The sequence below is a fragment of the Primulina tabacum genome, chromosome 13 (assembly GCF_025594145.1).
Source record: "Primulina tabacum isolate GXHZ01 chromosome 13, ASM2559414v2, whole genome shotgun sequence".
Lineage (NCBI taxonomy): Eukaryota > Viridiplantae > Streptophyta > Magnoliopsida > Lamiales > Gesneriaceae > Primulina > Primulina tabacum.
The window spans coordinates 33718370-33738182 of record NC_134562.1 but is presented as its reverse complement, the minus strand read 5'-3'; the positions used below and the strand labels follow the sequence as shown (position 1 = coordinate 33738182).

At 41.8% G+C, this 19813-nt stretch overlaps 2 protein-coding genes across 4 annotated transcripts; one reads left to right on the top strand and one right to left on the bottom strand.

Moving 5' to 3' along the window:
- Nucleotides 1-919: 919 nt before the first annotated feature.
- LOC142522410 (protein CLMP1-like) lies at nt 920-3769 on the bottom strand. The gene has a single exon (XM_075625782.1). The coding sequence runs from the start codon at nt 3443-3445 to the stop codon at nt 1142-1144; it is 2304 nt and encodes a 767-aa protein (XP_075481897.1). The 5' UTR covers nt 3446-3769; the 3' UTR covers nt 920-1141.
- A 786-nt stretch (nt 3770-4555) lies between these two features.
- Nucleotides 4556-17839, top strand: LOC142523380 (uncharacterized). 3 transcript variants are annotated; one of them, XR_012814633.1, is made up of 3 exons: nt 4556-4720; nt 4825-5351; nt 16654-17743. XR_012814633.1 is itself a non-coding variant. In XM_075627160.1 (3 exons), the coding sequence occupies exons 2-3, from the start codon at nt 5307-5309 to the stop codon at nt 16972-16974; spliced, it is 366 nt and encodes a 121-aa protein (XP_075483275.1). In that variant the 5' UTR covers nt 4735-5056; nt 5281-5306; the 3' UTR covers nt 16975-17745. The 3 variants fall into 3 exon arrangements, 1 of the variants encoding a protein (XP_075483275.1); XM_075627160.1 differs by lacking the exon at nt 4556-4720 and having other exon boundaries at nt 4735-5056; nt 5281-5351; nt 16654-17745; XR_012814634.1 differs by lacking the exons at nt 4556-4720; nt 4825-5351 and adding an exon at nt 16004-16564 and having other exon boundaries at nt 16654-17839.
- Nucleotides 17840-19813: the final 1974 nt, after the last annotated feature.

Sequence of the window (19813 nt, the reverse complement as noted above, 5' to 3'; positions counted from 1 at the left end):
CAAACCAGTATATCATCCCAGAAAAAACACCACGTAAAATAAGGAAAAAAAGAGCTACGAAGCAAATTAATCTGTTCATGTTGTGAAACTATAGAAGTACAAATGTTTCTGCTAACATTTCAAGCCACCGAGTAAATCTATCCAAGATTCTAAATGGTGAGGGAGAAACTAAAGATAGCTCGGTACTAATGAAAAATAAGACCACTCAAAAGAATAATGCAACGTAAATCATGATTCATGCATGTGCATTGCTGATTTACGGATGTTACTCGCAAACTACCAAATCTCAGACAGTTTTAGAACACAGCAGAAGAATGTCAGGACGTTCATGCATCGGTTCAACCGGGGAAACTTAGCTTCATAATGCATAGCTGACACCGGAGATGTGATTGTATTTAAATCATTAATATAGCGCCTCATAAAAGTTCGAGGCAGAGAAGTGTGCAGAATATAATACAGAATTAATAAAATAAAAGAACTATACAAGAATAGTTCACTGATCTTCAAACTCAATGTACAAGCACAACCTGCATAAGATCACAAAAGAAAGACCAGGAGTTGGTATCAATTTTAATGCGAACTGACTTCACTGAGGTTAACATGAATTCAACCAACGAAAGATCAAGCATCTGAAAGTGTAGATAAATGCCACAGGAACATGACAATCTAATTACTGCCATATTTCTGGAATTTTCTCTTTTAATCCTTTTCGTGTAAATAAAACCTTACGAGATTAACTACAACGTCAAAATGTACTCCCATCTCCCAGGTCAGCCATAATTCAAGTAACGCATTTTCTATCCATCAAGCTATACATATAGCCTACAATGTCAATTTTTCAGATAACCAGAATTAAAATGCACAAGTTGGACCAAGACATTAAGCCATTGTGTTTTTAACACGCAAAAACAGGTGGAAGAACATGAAAAAACATCTCCAGTTAAATGCTCTCATAAATCAAGATGAAACTTTTACAGTTTCAAGGATCAAATGAACCAGGTTCAACAGAAATGGTACAATCATTTGAAAAATTCAGTGAAATTATTTCAGGAGTCGTGTTGCAGCCCAAAAGGTTACAAGGACGTGACAATAAAACTTCTGATTCAATCCAAAATATGGGTAGGCAACTCCAAGATGATAGTTACAGAATGCTGTTATTTGCTGACGAATCGGGCACTTCTGCAGCAGCTTCTTTAGAACAGTGATTTCTCACAACCGTCAAAATGTCAGCTTCAGAAGCTCCGGCAAGTTTGAAACGCTCCATTGCAACATCAAGATTTTTCTCCCAACCAGACAAGCCCAATTTACATTCTACTTGGGACCTCTCAAAAAGCATATTACCCCAGAATAGATGAATCTGAGATCTCATCACTGAAGCTTGCTCTGCTGCATCTTCTGGAGAAATTTCCTCTTGACCCCCTATGTCTGAGGTATCACCTTCTGCACTACTAACCTGTTTCTTCCTTCTTTTTGAAAGTTCATCCTTCTTGTTCACAATAGGATCTTTGGACTCTTCAGCCCTCTGTTCCTCCAGCTTCTCCCACATCTCAGCTGCAGCCTTCATTCTTTCTTCTGCACTATCAAAAAGGCTAATAATTTCAGTCGGATCCAACTTTGACAAGTCATCTTTCTTTGCTAGTACGAATGACCAATGAAGTTTGGCCATTTCAAATTGCTGCTGTCCCAGAGCCAAAAACCCTTCGTAAAAATCTGGTTTGATCAATAGAGCCTCCTCGTATTTCTCTTTGGCAAGAGAATACTTCTCTCTTACCCAATCATATGCAGTTTGAAGCTGTGTGGCCATTATCTCTTTACCAGATGAATCATCTATTGGCATTTTTTTCCTCGCTGCACACATATGAACATTTCCCCAGTTAAAGAAGGCAAGAGCAGCCACCTCCTGAAACTTCAGTGCTGCCTTGTCAAAAAGGCTTTGAGCCTCTTCACTAGTCACCATTTCCTCAAGTGCTTCGGAACATTGTTCCATACCAAGCTCATGCAGATCAATATGAGCATCAGGGTCAATACCTACATGGGTCCGAAAGAGCTGTGCAAACTCGAATAACCAATCATCTATCTCCACCTCCTTATAATCGGGGTCTTCTAGTGCTCCAGATTTTTCTTTTTGAGAAAATTTTTCTGGTTTATCAATCTCAGCATCCACAAGTTTTCCTGCATGATCAGTCAGTGAGATTTGTGACACATCATCATCTCCCCTATCCCCCTCATTCTCAAGAGGCTTCTCTTCTTCTTCTAGTAGAGGTGGCTCTTGCTCAGGACTCACTTCAACAATATGCAACCTCAATAGACCAATAGATTCTACTTTATCAGCATCAATCTCTTTCAGAATAAGGTCATCGACACATGACTCAGCCATTTTAAGTTCTGCGGTACATGTTATGGTCACTAAGTCACCATCATTGTCCATGTACTTTATCAGGACAGCTTTTGACATAGGGAAACGTTTGCCAACCACATTTCTCAATTCTTTGAAACTGCAATTCACTGGCATTTGTGCAAGCCTTATGTCATGATCATAAACAAGTTTCAACGGTCTCCATCGGTTTGTAGAGTGTGCAGATTGCTCATAAAGTGGAAGCGAATTTGGTTGACCGACCAACTTTTCCTTCTCGTTATCCTTCCTACCATCGGTATTGGATCTCGAAGAACCATTTGAAGGCTTCAAGACAACTTTTGGAAACTGGATTTTGGTCTCTCTATTATTAACAATGGGCGGAATTGGATAAAGCTTTTCTGACTTATTATTAGATGGTAGAGCTGGTCCTGCAGCTGAATGTGACGGCTTCTTAGACAAAGGTCTAGCTGGCAAGGAAGGACCGAGGCCAGAAACTGGGGCCCCGCGAACCGCAGAGGCACCTAAGGCAGCTGGCGATGGGCGGCTTTGGAGGTCCTGCTGGGCTTCTGTGCGAGGTCTGGACGCCATCCTCAATCTTTCAGCAATCTCCAAAGCATCATGGTTATTGGCATCCATAACTAAAAGTTCTTGCACATCCAGTATGGCCATTTCATATTTCCCTATCGCCTCAAATGCACGAGCTCTCCTTAGAAGAGCTCGGGTATACCGGGGCTGTACCTGAAGCGCCGAAGTACACTCTGATATGACAGCATCATAGTCAATAGGTTTCATTTGAATCAAGCACGCCGCTCGGTTACTGTGAAAGACTGCTCGATCAGGACTTGTTTTAGGGGTAAGTTTAAGGGCATTTTCATATTGCTGGAGGGCACCTAAATAGTCCATGGCCTGAAACCTCCTATTACCCTCTTCCTTAAGCTCATGGGCTCTTTTTAAGTAAGCCGATGAATCTAAATTAACACCACCGTTAGCAACGGGAGGAGGGGACGAGCTATCCCCTCCAGAAACTTGGTATTGGCTCTGGGTTTGGTTTCCAGTGCTCTTCTTTTTCCTACTCCCAGACTTCCCCATAGACTTATTATAAGTCCTTCCCAAGACTCAAACTTTACGGTGTAAATATTCAAATTGTTGATAAATAAACTTTTCTCTTCGATGTTTTTGAGTAATGATTAACACCCTTTTTCCAAAAATAAGAGAGAACATAAAAAAGTGAATGAGGGAAAGAAAGGAACACTGACAGGTACAAATCCCACGCCTTTATTGAGCTGGTCGATTGCTTTCGGATTTGAATGTCGAAATCCAGCAGCTAAATAGACGAAGATTGAAACAGTCTTTCGAATTCAGACTAGGGTGTGAAATATGGGGTCTAGTCCAGGAAACAGAACTGAGTTAGAGTTTGAAACCCTAACTAAAAAATGGATTCGATACCCCACGTGCGCATAGTTTCTGTTGGGCCCGAATGGTGTGGGCTAACACCGCTTTGTTTAGGCCCGAATACAGTAACAAATTTCACAATTTTAAATGTCGATGGAAAAAGGAAGATAATATTTCCTTCCAAAAATAAATAATAAATAATCCGTCACTTCCTGACGAAGGAACACATTTTTATAGAATCAATTTAAGAATTAATGAAGTAATCATATTTTTTAATGATTATTATTTTTTAATAACATTTCAATCAAAAAGTAGGTTTACGATAAGACGTGTGTCGGTATGGTATGTACATATAATGAAAAGTAATACTTTTAATATAAAAAATAATGTTTTTATTGGTTGGATCGGGTCGAATATCTGATTCATAAAATTTATCTCATAAAAATTGTTGTGTTCATCTGTCTTTTGTAGACATTATAATTGTTGTTCGCGGATACACTACAAAGCCAAAATTTTTATTTGTTATTCTACTCATATTAAAATAAGCATATAAAATGCATCCCAGTAATATAATAAATTGTTTAAAATATGTAACATAGTAGACCGTATCGGAAAAAAATATTATTAGGTGAAATAATCTTTATTTAAAATAGACATTTTTTAAGATAATCTGATATATATATATATTTCTGAGACCAGTCCCCAATATCATAAAAATTCCGCTGTAATTTATTTTTATTTTTATGGGTAGTAATTCTCTTTCTTTTTTTCCAAAAAAAATTTCATTTAAACCCCGCCGATCTATGTAAAGACTCCTCCTTTTCGTTCTCCATTGTTTTTGAGACGAGTGGACTCCTATATTCTCTTTTGATTATCTTTTCCTTCAAGTGTTCGTTTCTGTCCACCAAAAATCGCTTGAAAACTCTGCAGAAATCAGTGTGAAAAGCTGTCAAAAAATCAGTGCCACATGAGGTTGCCATTTTTTATTCATATTCAGCGCCGGAAATTCATCTTATGTGCTGCGCTTGCATGTATCATACTATATCTTCTGTGTTATATTTTTGGTTGCTATGCAGATAGACAGAGTAGAAAATTTTGCCCTTTTTCTACTTTAAGTTGGGGTGGAAAATATCACTGGCATTTACGGAGTATGTCTCGATTGTGATCCAATTGTAGCAGAAACTGAAGAAATCTAAACCCAAATGGAGGCGGAGGTGAAAGAGATTTTATTGCCTTAAAACAAGTTGATTTCTCCCAGTGACTCATCCCTCAATGAAACCAATTTCGAGCTGAAAAGTTACAGTTCAGGTCTCAAATGGTTCTTTCTTGATTAAGCTGGGCCTTCGTGTTCGATTTTTTTTTCTGTTAAATATTGGGATTCCGGTCGTATCCCACTTTGTATTTTCTTGCTCCGATTGTGACCTGAGTCATCAGAAACCTTATGATGCTATTGTGCAGCTATCCCATCCAGTATTTACTGCACTTCCTTTCATTATTCTCTCAACTTTTGCTCGTAAATATGGTCTCCGCAGATTTCTGTTTCTCGATAAATTGTGTGATGAAAGAGAAAAAGGTTCCAAAGGGGTATACGCAACAGCTTCAGGTAAGAATATATGTATATACACACATGATTTTTTTTTTCATCTTTTGGGTTTTGAATCAAGTATCTGTTCTTGTGATCTTGTCTGATATCATTGTTCGTAAAAGTTTGATTTGTTGGCTCTAGTACTGAGCGTATACTTAATTTCTTTACTTGGTATACATATTTTGATGCCTTCCAAATTATGCGAGGATCCAAAATTGGTTTAGAGGACATCAAACTATGAAATTAACGTTAATAGAAAATTATTGGTGAAATTTAAAATTTGTTAATTTAAGAGGCAATTAGCCAAGTAATACAGTTGGTCGAAATTGGGTTACTAATATTCGGTGCTTTTTGGTTCAGAATTGGAAAATTGGTGTCTCTTGGCATGGTCTTATGGTTCATTTGAATTTTAATATTTTTCAGTTTTAGTTAGATTAATGCTGGTTCTCTATGTGGCTACGATATGTATTGCGGGAAAGGGATTGATAGCGTCGACTGATCTTCTTTACGGACCGTGAATTTGTTTTGCTTTCATGAGCATATATTGTTGAATTTTTTGTGAACGGTGCATTGTACTATCCATGAGTCAAGTGGTGCAATGAAATACTAGAATTATAAAACCCTTTTTGCTAAAAAAAACACACCGAGAAGCATTGTTTCTTCTGACAAATTAATTTCCATCTATCTTATAATTCTTTGTTTGCTTTTTAATTTTCTATTGCTTTGTTTGGAAATGGATGTTCAAATTTGTTAGTACTATACGGAAATGAAGCTCCTTTCAGCTTCCCAGGAGGAACTCAAATTCCCTATTTGACATTTACTTGAGTGATACCCCCATAAGAATCTGGGTCATCCTTAACCCGGTCTGGTACTTGGATAGCCCAGATCATTGCCAATGTGCCGGTTACTTTCCTAAAGACCTGGGCAAGTCTTCTCTTCCCGGGCACTGCGGCTCTTCTCGGGCAATCATCATCATAAGCCCGGGCTTTCCGCCAACAACTCGGGTACTCTATTACCCGGGCCACCTCGAAACTTTCACCATACTTGAGTGTGATTGGTACAGACAGTCTAATCTGTCAGAACAACTTGGGCTTGGAGTGTCCTATAAGTCATCAGAAGCTACAAGTATGGGCAGCCGACTTGCCATACTTAGTAGGTGGCACGAGAATCAAGGTACATATCCCATTTTCTACTATAAATAGCAAGTATTAATGTCATTAAATGAGGGGAAAAAATCTTTGAACTCTCAAGCATTATACATATTTTCTCTCAAGTATTGCTTGTGTTCATCTTCAACCTGCTGACTTTAGCATCGGAGTTGCTACGTCGGACACCTCTCCGGCGCCCATTCACGAGTTATTTTTTTGTTTGCAGGTGTCAATCCAAGCCATTATCTTCACTCAAATTCCCAAACACTATAAATTACTGATTTGATCCGTTAGAGCTACTTACCCGGCTCTCCCATTTCAGCAAGATCGCATCATTGGCGCCGTCTGTGGGAAAGTGAGATTAAGACGTTGATATGGCTCGTACAAGAAGAACCAACCAAGATAATTCTCGGCCCCAGGATGATGGAGGGCAGACGTCAAGACAAGTTGGTGTTAATAACACCGGACCAAATCTCATTACCATGACCTCGGAAGAACTGAAAAAGATGATATCCGATGCAGTAAAGCAAACTATGGCCAGGAAAGAAGTTTCTCGGCATGTTACACTGCCCGGAAATAGACAAGAACGTGAGTAGGAGCAAGAGCAGGAGTTGGGAGGAGGGGAGGAGAGACGGGAGGCCGAGGAGTCTAGTGCCGGGTCCAAATCTCCGACTGTGGCAGAAGAGTTGTTGGAATTGAGGCAGAAGATGAAGGTGCTGGAAGGGCAGTTGGAGAGACGGAGTACTTCCCAGGATGTCACCAAGGGATGCCCGTTTGCTGAGATAATTGTCCGGGAACCTCTTCCCGGGAATTTCAAATCGGCCAAAGTGAAAGATTATGATGGTAACATAGACTCGGAGGAGCACCTAGCCAGGTTTGAGAATATGGCCATGTTACACTGTTATACTGATCGAATTAAGTGTAAGGTGTTCCTGACAACATTGATAGACTCGGCTCAAAGGTGGTTTGAGGGATTGGCTCCTCAAAGTATTAGTTCTTTCAAAGACTTCCAAAAGGCGTTCTCACACCATTTCAGCAGCAGCAAAAAATACAAGAAGACTGCTTTTAGTCTTTTCAAAGTCAAGCAGAGCCCGGAAGAGAGTCTGAGGGCTTATATCAGAAGATTCAATAGAGTGACTCTTGACGTTCCTATTTGTGCCACTGAAACAAAGACTACCGCATTCAACCAGGGCTTGAGGGAGGGTAAGTTTTTCAAATCATTGACCAAGAAAGTGCCCGGGGATTTCGAAGAATTATTGTCCCGAGCAGATAAGTATATCAATATGGAAGAAGCTCAGAAACAGAAGAGGGAGGCTGTAAGGAAGGAGAGAGTGGACCTGGTGTCTAAACCCGAGGAGAGAGGACAGAAGAGGGGTAATCCGGGGCACTTTTCTCATCACGTGCCTCTGAAGATTAACCGGGAAAGGGAAGTGCAAGAATGCAGTAGAGACCTGGCCCCGGACCATCAATTATTCCTGCCAGAGAAGAGAGGATTTTGCACACTCTACAAAGTGTGTTATCACAACACAGAGAACTGCAAGACACTAAAGGGAGATTATGTCTTACATTCCACCTCGGGACCCAGTCACGACAACAAGAGACCAAGATTGCCACCTTGGACATCTCGGTAGCCAGGATCCAGTGCCCGATGAGGAGGTAAGAGGAGTAATCCGAGGAGTGAGCCCGGGAGAAGAAGAGAACCCGAGCCCGAGAGAAAAAAAAATTCACCCCCTGCCACGGGGTTGATTAAAATGATATCATGAAGCTCCATTGATGGAGACTCCAACCGGGCGAGAAAATCAAGGAGTATGAGAGAATGTATGGAGGTAGAGGGGACGAGGAGAAATGAGGCGGTTATCAGTTTCGGCCCGGAAGACTTAAAAGGGGGTGAATCTACCCCATAATGACGCCCTGGTGATACAGGCCCGAGTGGCAAATTATGACATTCTGATAGTCTTTATTGACTCAGGCAGCTCTGTAAATGTAATTTTTAAAGATGCCTTTGTACAGATGGATTTGCATGGTTTTCACCTGGAAGCTGTGGAAACTGCCCTCTTTGGCTTTGCTGGCCATGTGGTCTACCCAGAAAGGGAGATTGTCTTACCACTAACCCTGGGCTCTCAGGATCTCAAAAAGACAGTGATGATCTCTTTCACTGTAGTGGACTCCCCATCTTCATATAATATCATTTTGGGGAGGCCGGCTATGAATGAATTAAGAGCCGTGGCATCCACTTACCATCAAAAGATAAAATTTCCTGTTGGAACCCGGGTAGGAGAAGTCCGGGGGGATCAGCCATCTTCTCGGAAGTGCTACGTGGAGGCAGTCCGAGCTGATCAGAGCAAAACTAGGAGGGAAGGAAAGAAAGCAAAAGTGGACGAAGAAGGAGGAGGAGTAGTGGAGAAGGGAGATGTACATTTTGTGGCAGAGGAGGAACAAGAGATGATAGAGGTCGGACCAAGGCAGCAAATCCGAGTGGCTCGGGACCTCATTACATCCACCCGGGTTAGTCTTATCAATTGTTTAAAAGCTAATATCCATGTGTTTGCCTGGTCCCAACAGGAGTTGACAGGGATCTCACCCCTGATATCGGAGCATCAATTGAACATTCTCCCGAGCACTCACCCGGTAAAGCAGAAGAAGAGACACTTTGGTCCTGAAAAGGACAAAGTTATTGATGAACAGGTGAAGAAGCTGCTGAAGGCCGGCCACATTCGAGAAATTCAATTTTCTACCTGGCTTTCGAATGTGGTGCTGGTGCCTAAATCTACCGGGAGGTGGCGGATGTGTGTAGATTTCCGCGATCTTAATAAAGCTTGTCCCAAGGATCATTATCACCTACCCAGGATTGATCAGCTGGTGGATTCCACCTCAGGTTTTGAACTACTGAGTTTCATGGACGCATACCAGGGATATCATCAAATTCCCCTAGCCAAGAGTGATCAAGATAAATCCAGCTTCATCACCTCGGGAGGTACATTTTGTTATATTGTAATGCCTTTCGGGTTGAAAAATGCAGGGGCTACTTATCAGCATCTAATGAACAAAGTCTTTGAGAAGCAGCTAGGACGAATTTTGGAAGTTTATGTGGATGATATTCTGGGCAAGTCTAAAGAGATTGCAAATTTCATTATTGATCTGGAAGAAACCTTTGTCACTCTAATGTATTACGGGATAAAGCTCAACCTTACCAAATGCATTTTTGGTGTCAAGAGTGGCAAATTCTTGGGATTCATAGTGACAGATCGGGGGATCGAAGTGAATCAAGAAAAGGTCAAATCCGTGTTGTGTATGTCATCTCCTCGATCTGTCAAAGAAGTACAGAAGCTAACCTGGAGGATTGCTTCCCTGTCTCGATTTATATCGCGGTCAGCACACAGGAGTTATCCTTTCTTCCAGGTTCTAAGGAAGGCCCAACAATTCGGGTGGGATGAGAAATGTGAGCAGGCCTTCTAGGACTTGAAGATTCACCTTGCAGAGCTCCATGTGTTGGTAAAGCCGGAGCCCGGGGAAAACTATTTGTTTAATCTTTCTACTACGGAGCATGCTGTCAGCTTGGTTCTAATAAAAGAAGAAGGCTCTGATCAAAAGCATGTCTACTATGTCAGCCATGCTCTGAGAGGCCCCGAGCTCCGTTACAGTGAAATAGATAAGGTTGCTTTGGCCTTGATCATGACCGTCCGGAAGTTACGACCTTACTTCCTGTCATATCAAATCATTGTTCTTACCAATAGTCCTCTTGGCAGGATCATGACTCATTCAGAAGTATCTGAGCGGATGATCAAATGGATAGTAGAGTTGGGAGAATATGACATTGAGTACAAGCCTCGGGTTGCCATCAAAGCACAAGCCTTATCAGATTTCTTATCAGAAATGGTTCAACCCGAGGAAGAAGAAGTATGGAGAGTATTTGTGGATGGAGCGTCTAGCCTTGCTGGATGCGGAATAGGGGTTGTAATAATATCTCCCCCGGGAGAAAAGATTAAATTGGCATTGAGGATTGACTCCCGAGTAACCAATAATGAGGCCGAGTATGAGGCTGTTCTGGATGGTATCCTAGCTGTCGGAGCTTCCCGGATTATTGTGTACTCTGATTCGCAACTAATCACTCAACAGATAAAGAGCGTGTATGAAGCTAAGGATGACAGGATGCTAAAATATCTACAGCTCATTCGAGCCCAAGCAAAAATCTTTGCTGATTGGAGTATTGAACAAATACCCCGGGAGGAGAATGGTGAGGCAGATGCTCTGGCAAAAATGGCTGCTTCTTTATCAGAAGTTAGCACCCGGGAAGTCTTGCATGTTTCTCGACTGATCCTGTCCACCAAGGAAGAAATATTACCAGTACCCGAGGACTCCTGGATGACACCTCTGATTAAGTTCATTATGAATAATGAACTACCCGAGGACAAGGCTCAAGCTCAAAAAATTAAGAGACAAAGTCCCAGGTTCGTTCTCTTAAATAATATCTTGTACAGAAGATCATTCCAGGGACCTCTTTTGAAATGCTTATCTGAGAAGGGAGTGGATTATGTCCTCCGAGAGATTCATGAAGGGTGTTGTGCTGAGCACCCCGAGGAATATCTTTGGCCCGGAAGACAATGCTTGCCGGGTTCTGGTGGCCAACTCTTAGTCAAGATTCTGCTCGGGTGGTCCAGGCTTGTAAGGGCTGTCAACATCATTCAAATTTTTGACACAGCCCGGCCACTCTCATGAAGCCTATTTGGGCATCTTGCCCCTTTGATCAGTGGGGCATGGATATTTTAGGTCCTTTCCCGATTGCCCGGGCTCAGAAGAAATTTTGTTAGTAGCTGTTGATTATTTTTCCAAGTCGGTAGAAGCTAAGCCTTTGGCTAAAATCACTGAGCAGGAAGTTTTAAAATTTTTGTGGAAGAACATTGTGTGCCGGTTTGGAGTGCCCAGAAGATTGTTCTCGGACAATGGAAGACAGTTTCAGGGCAAAGAAATTATGTCATGGTGTCGGGAAATGAAGATCACTCAGTCTTTCACCTCTGTTGCCTATCCTCAGGCTAATGACCAGACAGAAGTTGTCAACAGAATTATTGTACAAGCACTGAAAACAAGGCTACAAGGCAAAGGAAAAGATTGGGTGGAAGAATTACCCAGTGTTCTATGGGCTTACAGAACCACTCCCGGGGCACCTACTCAAGAAACTCCTTTCAACTTGGTATATGGTTCTGAAGCAGTCCTTCCAGTTGAGATCGGACAAACTTCTTCCCGGGTAGAATCTTACCCGGATAATAATGACCAAAGCCGAGCCATGGATCTGGACTTGGTAGAAGAAAAGAGAGACCGAGCATTCATTCGGATGGAGGCATACAGGAGCCGGGTTATGAAATCATATAACAGAAAAGTCCGGATCCGAGACTTCCAAGTAGAGGATCTAGTTATGAAGAAAGTCAACCCTGCTGGGGATGTTGGGAAGCTGGAAGCTCGGTGGGAAGGACCTTATAAAATCACCCGGAAAGTCAGCTCGGGATCCTTTTATTTAGAAGATGCTCAAGGACATCTCCTCAAAAGGCCTTGGATTGTATTTAATTTAAAGAAGTACTATGCATGACAGATGTAATTATTTGATGGAAGAAATAAATGAAAGATATATTTTCTCAAAGAGTGTTATGAATGTTTCTGTTATCTTATGACGGGAGGTACTAGGCCCCGGTTGTTGAAGAAAAGCCCAGGGCACTACACCCTGGCTCGGGGAACCACACCTCGACCATTCCCAAGTCCTGGGACATGATCCCCGGCCCAAGCTCCGTACCTTGGTTCTAAAAAGCCCAGGTCACTACACCCTGGCTCGGGACACCACACCTCGACCATTCCCAAGTCCCGGGACACGATCCCCGGCCCAAGGCTCCATACCTTGGTTCTAAAAAGCTCAGGGCACTATACCCTGGCTCGGGGTACCACACCTCGACCATTCTAAATCCCGAAGATATGTTCTCTTGACCGATTTTTCCATGTTTATTATATACACCAAGGTTTTATATCCGAGTTTAAAGGTTGCCTACACTAGGGTCACTGGCTGAATATTAGGCATGTTATTCATTACAAGGATCAAGGTCCCGGGTATTTATTTGAAGTTACAGGTTAAGCCACAACACTTAAGAAAATTTCTTGGTTTTTTTGTACATCAGCAATCATGTTACCCGAGTTATTGAAGGTTTATCAGGATATGATTGCAAAAGAGAAATGGAAATGAAAATTTGCATTAATAAAAGCCCGAGGGCCGAAAGATTACAAAACAGGAAAAGGAAAAAAATACAAATACAATCCTAATCTATATCTACATGTTCGGGCCCTGGCTGCTCTTCTTGAGCTGCCTCCTCCTCCTCCTCGCCATCCTTGGGAAGGGATGCAATAGCCAGGCCAAAATCAGGAAAGTTTTCCTTACCTTGGGGAAAGAGTCCGGCTTCCTCAAATTGTTCCCGGCATTTTTCAAAGCAGGTCTGAAAAAAAGGATAGGCCTTGTCTACCACGGCTTTCTTGAACTCAGGAGATTGGAGGAAGGAAGCCTGCCATTTACCTTTATTGTACTCGGCCAGGGCCACGGCACTCTCGGCTCTCTCGGTCCAATGTAATTGCACCTCTACCTGTTCGGAAAGGGCATGGATCCTCGATTCCGAAACAGATAGAGAGCCTTGCAGACGTTCCTCACGGACAAGGCCTTCATTGAGGTCCTCTTGGGCCTTATCCAAGGCCGAGCGTAGATTAGCCACTTCCTCCTCATGAGTGGCTCGAGCCCGGGCTAGCTCTTCTTGCAGCCTTTCCTGAGCATCTTGGAAATGCCGGGCTCGCTTGCCAATGGCAGCCCCTGCAACCTCCTCGAAGGCCGAGATCAGCAGGTGAGCAGCCTGTTCAAAAACAAGGTCAATAAGAATAAACAATGATCAGAGCAAGAAAAGATTAAGGAGATTAATGAGAACTTACCTCCAAGAGTTTGTTTGAGCCCTCGAAAAGCTTGGAAGAGGCTCGGGAATTCTTCAAGCGGGCCTCTTCATCAGGAGTGAGGAGCTGCTTGAGAATCTTCAGCCCCTTGCCGAGGATCCCTCATCAAGGATATTGACTCGGGGAGGCTGCTCGAGGAGAGGAGGCTGTTGGGTGGATTGTTGCCGGGGGGGGGGGGGGGGGGTGGTTGACCGAGTTGCTTGGGAGGAGCTTTGACCCACCTCCCGGCTGTCCTCGACCAAAATCTGTTCCGGGCTTGTGATAGCCTTTCACTTCCTCTGGATAAGGGGTATGTGGTCTTCAGGGTCTTCCTAGGATGAATCCCGGGTCACCTCTTCTTGCTGGGCCTCCGCCCGATTCAACTCAGCTTGCCGGGCTGCCTTCTCCTCGGCCTGTTTCTTCTCAAGGGCAGCTTTCCGGGCTGCCAACTTTTTCTCTTTGGCCGCCTTTTCAGCCGCTCATTTCTTGGCAAAAGCCTCCTGCATTCTCTGGTTATCTGCGCAAATAGGGAAAAGGAACGTCAGTACAAATTGCAAATTCACATAAAAATAGAACTAAAGGACATGTATGAAAGAATATGTACCAGGTTGAGCACCCGAGCCAGCAGCCTCGTCGATCACCCTGTCCAAAGGGTCCTCCGCCCGGGCACTCAACCCATTAGCTACCAAATTCTCATTCGAAATGAGAACATATGAGGAGTATTTTTGGCCCTCCACCAGGGTTTGACTCGTGAGGAAAGGCTCCTCAAATTTGTAGGCTTGAGGAAGGGCAGGTTGTGTGGGAAGGGAAGGAAGAAACCCGGTCAGACAAGGGAGAGGACCGGGGAGTTGAATAAAAAAATATCTTCATTTCCACCCTTTCTGTGAAGAAGGGATGTCATCAAGGAATCGGGCATTTTGCCGGGCAGTCAGGGAAAATGCATTATCCCCAAGCCGGCAAGAGAAATAATAGTGAAAAATGAGGGGGTTGATAAGAAGATTATTCATTTTAAATAAAACATAGGCCGAAGCCATGATGCAAAAGGAATTGGGATGAAAATTGGTTGACAGGCACGCCAAAAAACTTGGCGACCTGGATATGAAAGAGAGGGAGGGGAAAACGAAGACCATTTCTGACTTGGTCCCGGAAGAAAGTAATATAACCCGAGGGAAGACTGTCTGCCCTGTCAGAAGCCTCGAGAATTATAATGGAAATGGAAGAAGGAATAGACCCCAGAGTTCGAAGTTCCTCGTTCGCCCCCGATCGCAAAGTGCTGCTCATTGAGGAGAACCAAGGAACTCCCGGGGCCTCAGAAGAAGGGCGGTCAGAAGCCCGGGCTTTACCCTTACTCTTGTCTTGCTTTGGGACTCGGGAGGTGCCCGAGGAAGAAGGTTTTGAAGAGGAGGGTTTGTTTTGGTGGGTAGTGGGTTTTCTAGAAGATTGAACAACAAGACGAGGAGGAGAAGAATGAGAAGAATCAGAGTGCATCGCGGTGGACTCATCACTGGGAGAGCCTCGCGCATTGGCTCCAGAGGTAGAAGAAGTAGAATTAGACATGGTTGGGAGAGAGAACTTACGATTTAAAAAAAAAAAAAGAGATTGGTGATTGCAGCGGCAGAGGATCGTCGGAGGTGGAGGAGCTTGCGCGGAGGATCTTCGAGAGAGAAATTTGCAAGGGCTTCGCCGAGTTTGTGAATTTGCAAGTGTTTTTTCGAAAATAGGAGGCCTAATATATATAGGCGGTGGGGGGGAGATCTCGACCGTTGATGTAAGCACACGTGGACGATCAAGATGCGCCTCGTAAATTGTACCGGGCATATAAAAGGACGTGCACGCGTATCGATGTGTCAGACTTATCAGATTCTCGGAATATGAAACGATTTTCAGCGGGAAGTTAATGCTAACGCATACGTCATAATGACACCCCTTAGACTTCCCGAGAATACTAAAGGACAAATATTCAAAGCTCGGGAGATATCAGGCCCCGGCATCTTATTCAAAACCCGGGTTGTATCAGACCCCGATATCCCATTTCATCTATGGATATATGAAGCCCCCGATGCTCTTACACACTTTGAATTATGTTCCTACAAAATAACAAATATGACTGATCGGGACAGCGAGTCAAGCTTTAGCCCGACTATTTTAGGGATGGGTGGTGATACCCCCATAAGAATCTGGGTCATCCTTAACCCGGTCTGGTACTTGGATAGCTCAGATCATTGCCAATGTGCCGGTTATAACTTTCCTAAAGACCCGGGCAAGTCTTCTCTTCCGGGGCACTGCGGCTCTTCTCGGGCAATCATCATCATAAGCCCGGGCTTTCCGCCAACAACTCGGGTACTCTATTACCCGGGCCACCTCGAAACTTGCACCATATTCGAGTGTGATTGGTACAGACAGTCTAATCTGTCAGAATAACTTGGGCTTAGAGTGTCCTAGAAGTCATCAGAAGCTACAAGTATGGGCAGCCGACTTGCCATACTTAGTAGGTGGCACGAGAATCAAGGTACCTACCCCATTTTCTACTATAAATAGCAGGTATTAATGTCATTAAAAGAGGGGAAAAAATCTTTGAACTCTCAAGCATTATACATATTTTCTCTCAAGTATTGCTTGTGTTCATCTTCAACTTGCTGACTTTAGCATCGGAGTGGCTACGTCGGACACCCCTCCGGCGCCCATTCACGAGTTACTTTCTTGTTTGCAGGTGTCAATCCAAGCCATTATCTTCACTCAAATTCTCAAACACTATAAATTACTGATTTGATCCGTTGGAGCTACTTACCCGGCTCTCCCATTTCAGCGAAATCGCATCATTGAGCAAGATATTTTTCTTCATATTGCTGCTGTGTTCATGGCTATATCGTACCTCAATCTGTTTCCTCGTGTTTGTCCTTTTCCGCCTTGTTATCTGTAAATACTCAGGCTGCAGGATTTTGCTCAGGTATTTGAGGGAGAATCTGACGTGGCTTCAATCTTGATAGAACATCTTAGGATTAGAAGGAATCTTCGTGTCATTAGCCATCATTTTAGGCTGTCATTCTGTCAACTTTGATTCTTGTAACATTAAGTCAGTTTGTTACAACTAAAACGAGGTCAACAATAAACATTGCTACAGCAGGAGAACTCGTGGTAATCTAGGGTTTTGAATCGACTTACCTGTACTCTTGCTGATTAATTTGCTACATTTACTAACCTGGTGACTTCTTATTATTTCACAGTTATGCTCCATCACCCTTATGACAGGGCTTGTTATCTGCTTGCGGAGTGCAGCAAAGATAATACATAAAGCACAGGCCATTACTTCCCTTGCAGCTAATTGGCATGCCTGTACCACAATCTACTCATTTGATGAATTGGACTATGAAACTCCCATGGCGGAGATTGCTTCAGTCCGGACTAGCTATCCAGTCACATCTGACTTGGATTCTGATAATGAAGAAGTTGAAGATGACGAACTGGACAATACAAATCTCGTGCCCGTGTTTGCAAATACAGTTTTCTACCAAAGAGGCAAGCACTTTGTGAGCATTATCCATTAACTATTTAGTCCCATGATATGCATGTGCTGGTTGATGAACGAGTATATTTTTGTTAAGTTGTAAACATTACTCAATTCTCATTTACAATCACATGTATATTTTGGATCCCACTTACATGTTTAGTGGTATGTATTAAGCATAAGTATTAATGTTGAGCTACCTTTTATGTGCTCGACCTTTTGGAAAAAGTGGTTTTTAACTGTTTTAATGAAAATTTTGCAATGACATATTTTGAACATGACAAAGCTGGAATCACGGTGTTTGACTTTACGCTGGATAGAACTTGGCTCCATATGATCCTTGCAGTTCAGCTTAATTTTACGCGGTGGATATTGAACAAGACAATTGGCATTTCCTGATTTGCGCATTATCCGATCCACTGGTGTTCAGGTATCATATCAAATCGAGAAATTACACGATTGCAGAAATATGCTATTATTTGTTTTTTTTTTCATCTTAGATCCTGCGTGTCTAGTTTTATCAGTGTGGCGTACAATTCCTGTGAGCCATTTGTATGCAACAAGATATAGCTACAACTTGGCAAAAAAAGAATATACAGCTACAATTATGTGCAAAACCTGTCATCAAGTGTGATAATATATTTCTAAATCAATCAGCCTTTTCTTAATCTGTGGTGAGATCTAGTTAATTTGTTGAATGTGAACTGGAGAAAATATTGAAATTCTTTTCATCATTGATTTGTTTATAAGATTTTATTTATTCTATGGATTTTAGAGTTATGTATGTTCTTCTATTTTTATTTTTTTTGTACTTTTCATTTGTTGATGTAAAAAGAAAACCCTTGATGCCGTAAAATCATCTCCACACTGAATGACGGGTCTTTGAATCATAACCTTGTCTTAAATCTGTGATATTAACATAATTTTTTGTGTGTCGCAATGTTGACGATCAACGTATCAAGACAAAATGCAGTAAAGATATATCGCGATTTCAGAAATAATCGAAAGTTATTTCACATTGATTGGTCATATCAATTGCAGCGAACTGCTTATAAGATATCCATACATTAGAATATCAAGGAAATAAAATAGAATTCAGTCTTTCCCTCTTGTTACAAATGCTGCCACTCCATTCTTATGCCCCCGGTGGAGTAGGAATCACCTTTGGAATCGGAATAAGATTACTTGATGGTAGGCTGCATGGAAATTTTGAAACATGACAAGTAGTTTTTAGTAACATACATTTTGATGAAATTAAACAAATCCAGCATTTAGAAAGAAGCTTACAGGCACTTGACAAGGGGTAGGAAGCCCGAAAGATTGCAAAGATTCGGAAGTTTCTGAGCTTTAGCAGGTAAGAATACAGGATTCAACGGGCTTAATCTTAAACACTTGCATAAACTATCCATATCTCCAGCGCTAGCAACGGTACTGGCACCATTGCAACACTGAATTCCGGGCATGAGAGGAAGGTAATTGCTGAGATATGCCGAACAAGGAAACATGCTTTCTAGAATCGTTCCGCAGTCAATCGCAGTCACAGGCACATGGCACTGAACTAGAGCCATTAAACACAACACCACCACCATTAAAATCATTTTCGCCATGCCTGATTTTTTGTCGCTGTGATAATTTTTGGGTGAATTCTTGAATGTTTCTTTCTTGGTGGTATGCTGTGTATTGACCCTTTACTTATATTGCTGTTGCTGGTGAAGATTTTGGTGAGTAGGGTATAGTAACATAGCTGTGAATGGGGATGACACAAATGCTAATAATATGGTTGGATTATCAGAATCTTGGTGAATGTGATTTAACGAGTGAAAACAATTTTCCTACTCATGAATGTTTAAAAATAGTTGGCACTTAATCTCGTTTAAACATTGAGTATGTTTCATCTCGACTAAACTTTTGCATTTTAGAAAATGAAAACTTTTTTATTTAATCTTAAATATATGGCGTTTCTGTAATTTTTTAATGAGTGGGTCTCATATGAGACTGTCTCACGGATCTTAATCTGTGAGACGGGTCAACCCTACTGATATTCACAATAAAAAGTAATACTCTTAGCATAAAAATTAATATTTTTTCATGGATGACCCAAATAAGATATACGTCTCACAACTACGACCCGTGAGACCGTCTCACACAAATTTTTTGCGTTTTTTTATTGTTTGACTTGAAATAATATAAATAATAATAAAATTTTAAAATATTTTTTTACGTCGCAGTAACTTCATTTAATTTTGTAGAGCTTTAAACTTGACCACAAACTTCCTCACAATTCAGGCTTTGGCAAAAACTTGTGTGAGACGGTCTCACGGGTCGTATTTTGTGAGACGGATCTCTTATTTGGGTCATCCATGAAAAAGTGTTACTTTTTATGCTAAGAGTATTACTTTTTATTGTGAATATCAGTGAGGTTGACCCGTCTCACAGATAAAAATTTGTGAGACCGTCTCACAAGAGATCTTCAGGCTTTTTAGAACTTTGAAAAAAGATTGTATATATATTTTGGTTATTTTTAAGATATGAGTGGGTCTCTTGTGAGACGGTTTCACGAATCTTTATATGTAAGAGTTAAGACTGGTCAACCAATAAAAAGTAATACTCTTAGCAAAAAAAGTAATACTTTTTCATGCATGACCCAAATAAGAGATCCGTCTCATAAAATACGACCCGTGAGGCTGTCTCACACAAGTTTTTGCCTTAAGATATGCATGCAAAATCAAATAAAAGTAGAAATAAAAAACACGCCAAGAAATAGGATTTTTTTAATGTAAGTTTTTTGTCTAAAATAACTTTTTTTCGTAGTAAATGTATTATATTATTCGAGATTATAAAGATATAAGTAATTGTCTGTACTATTGACGAGATTTGAA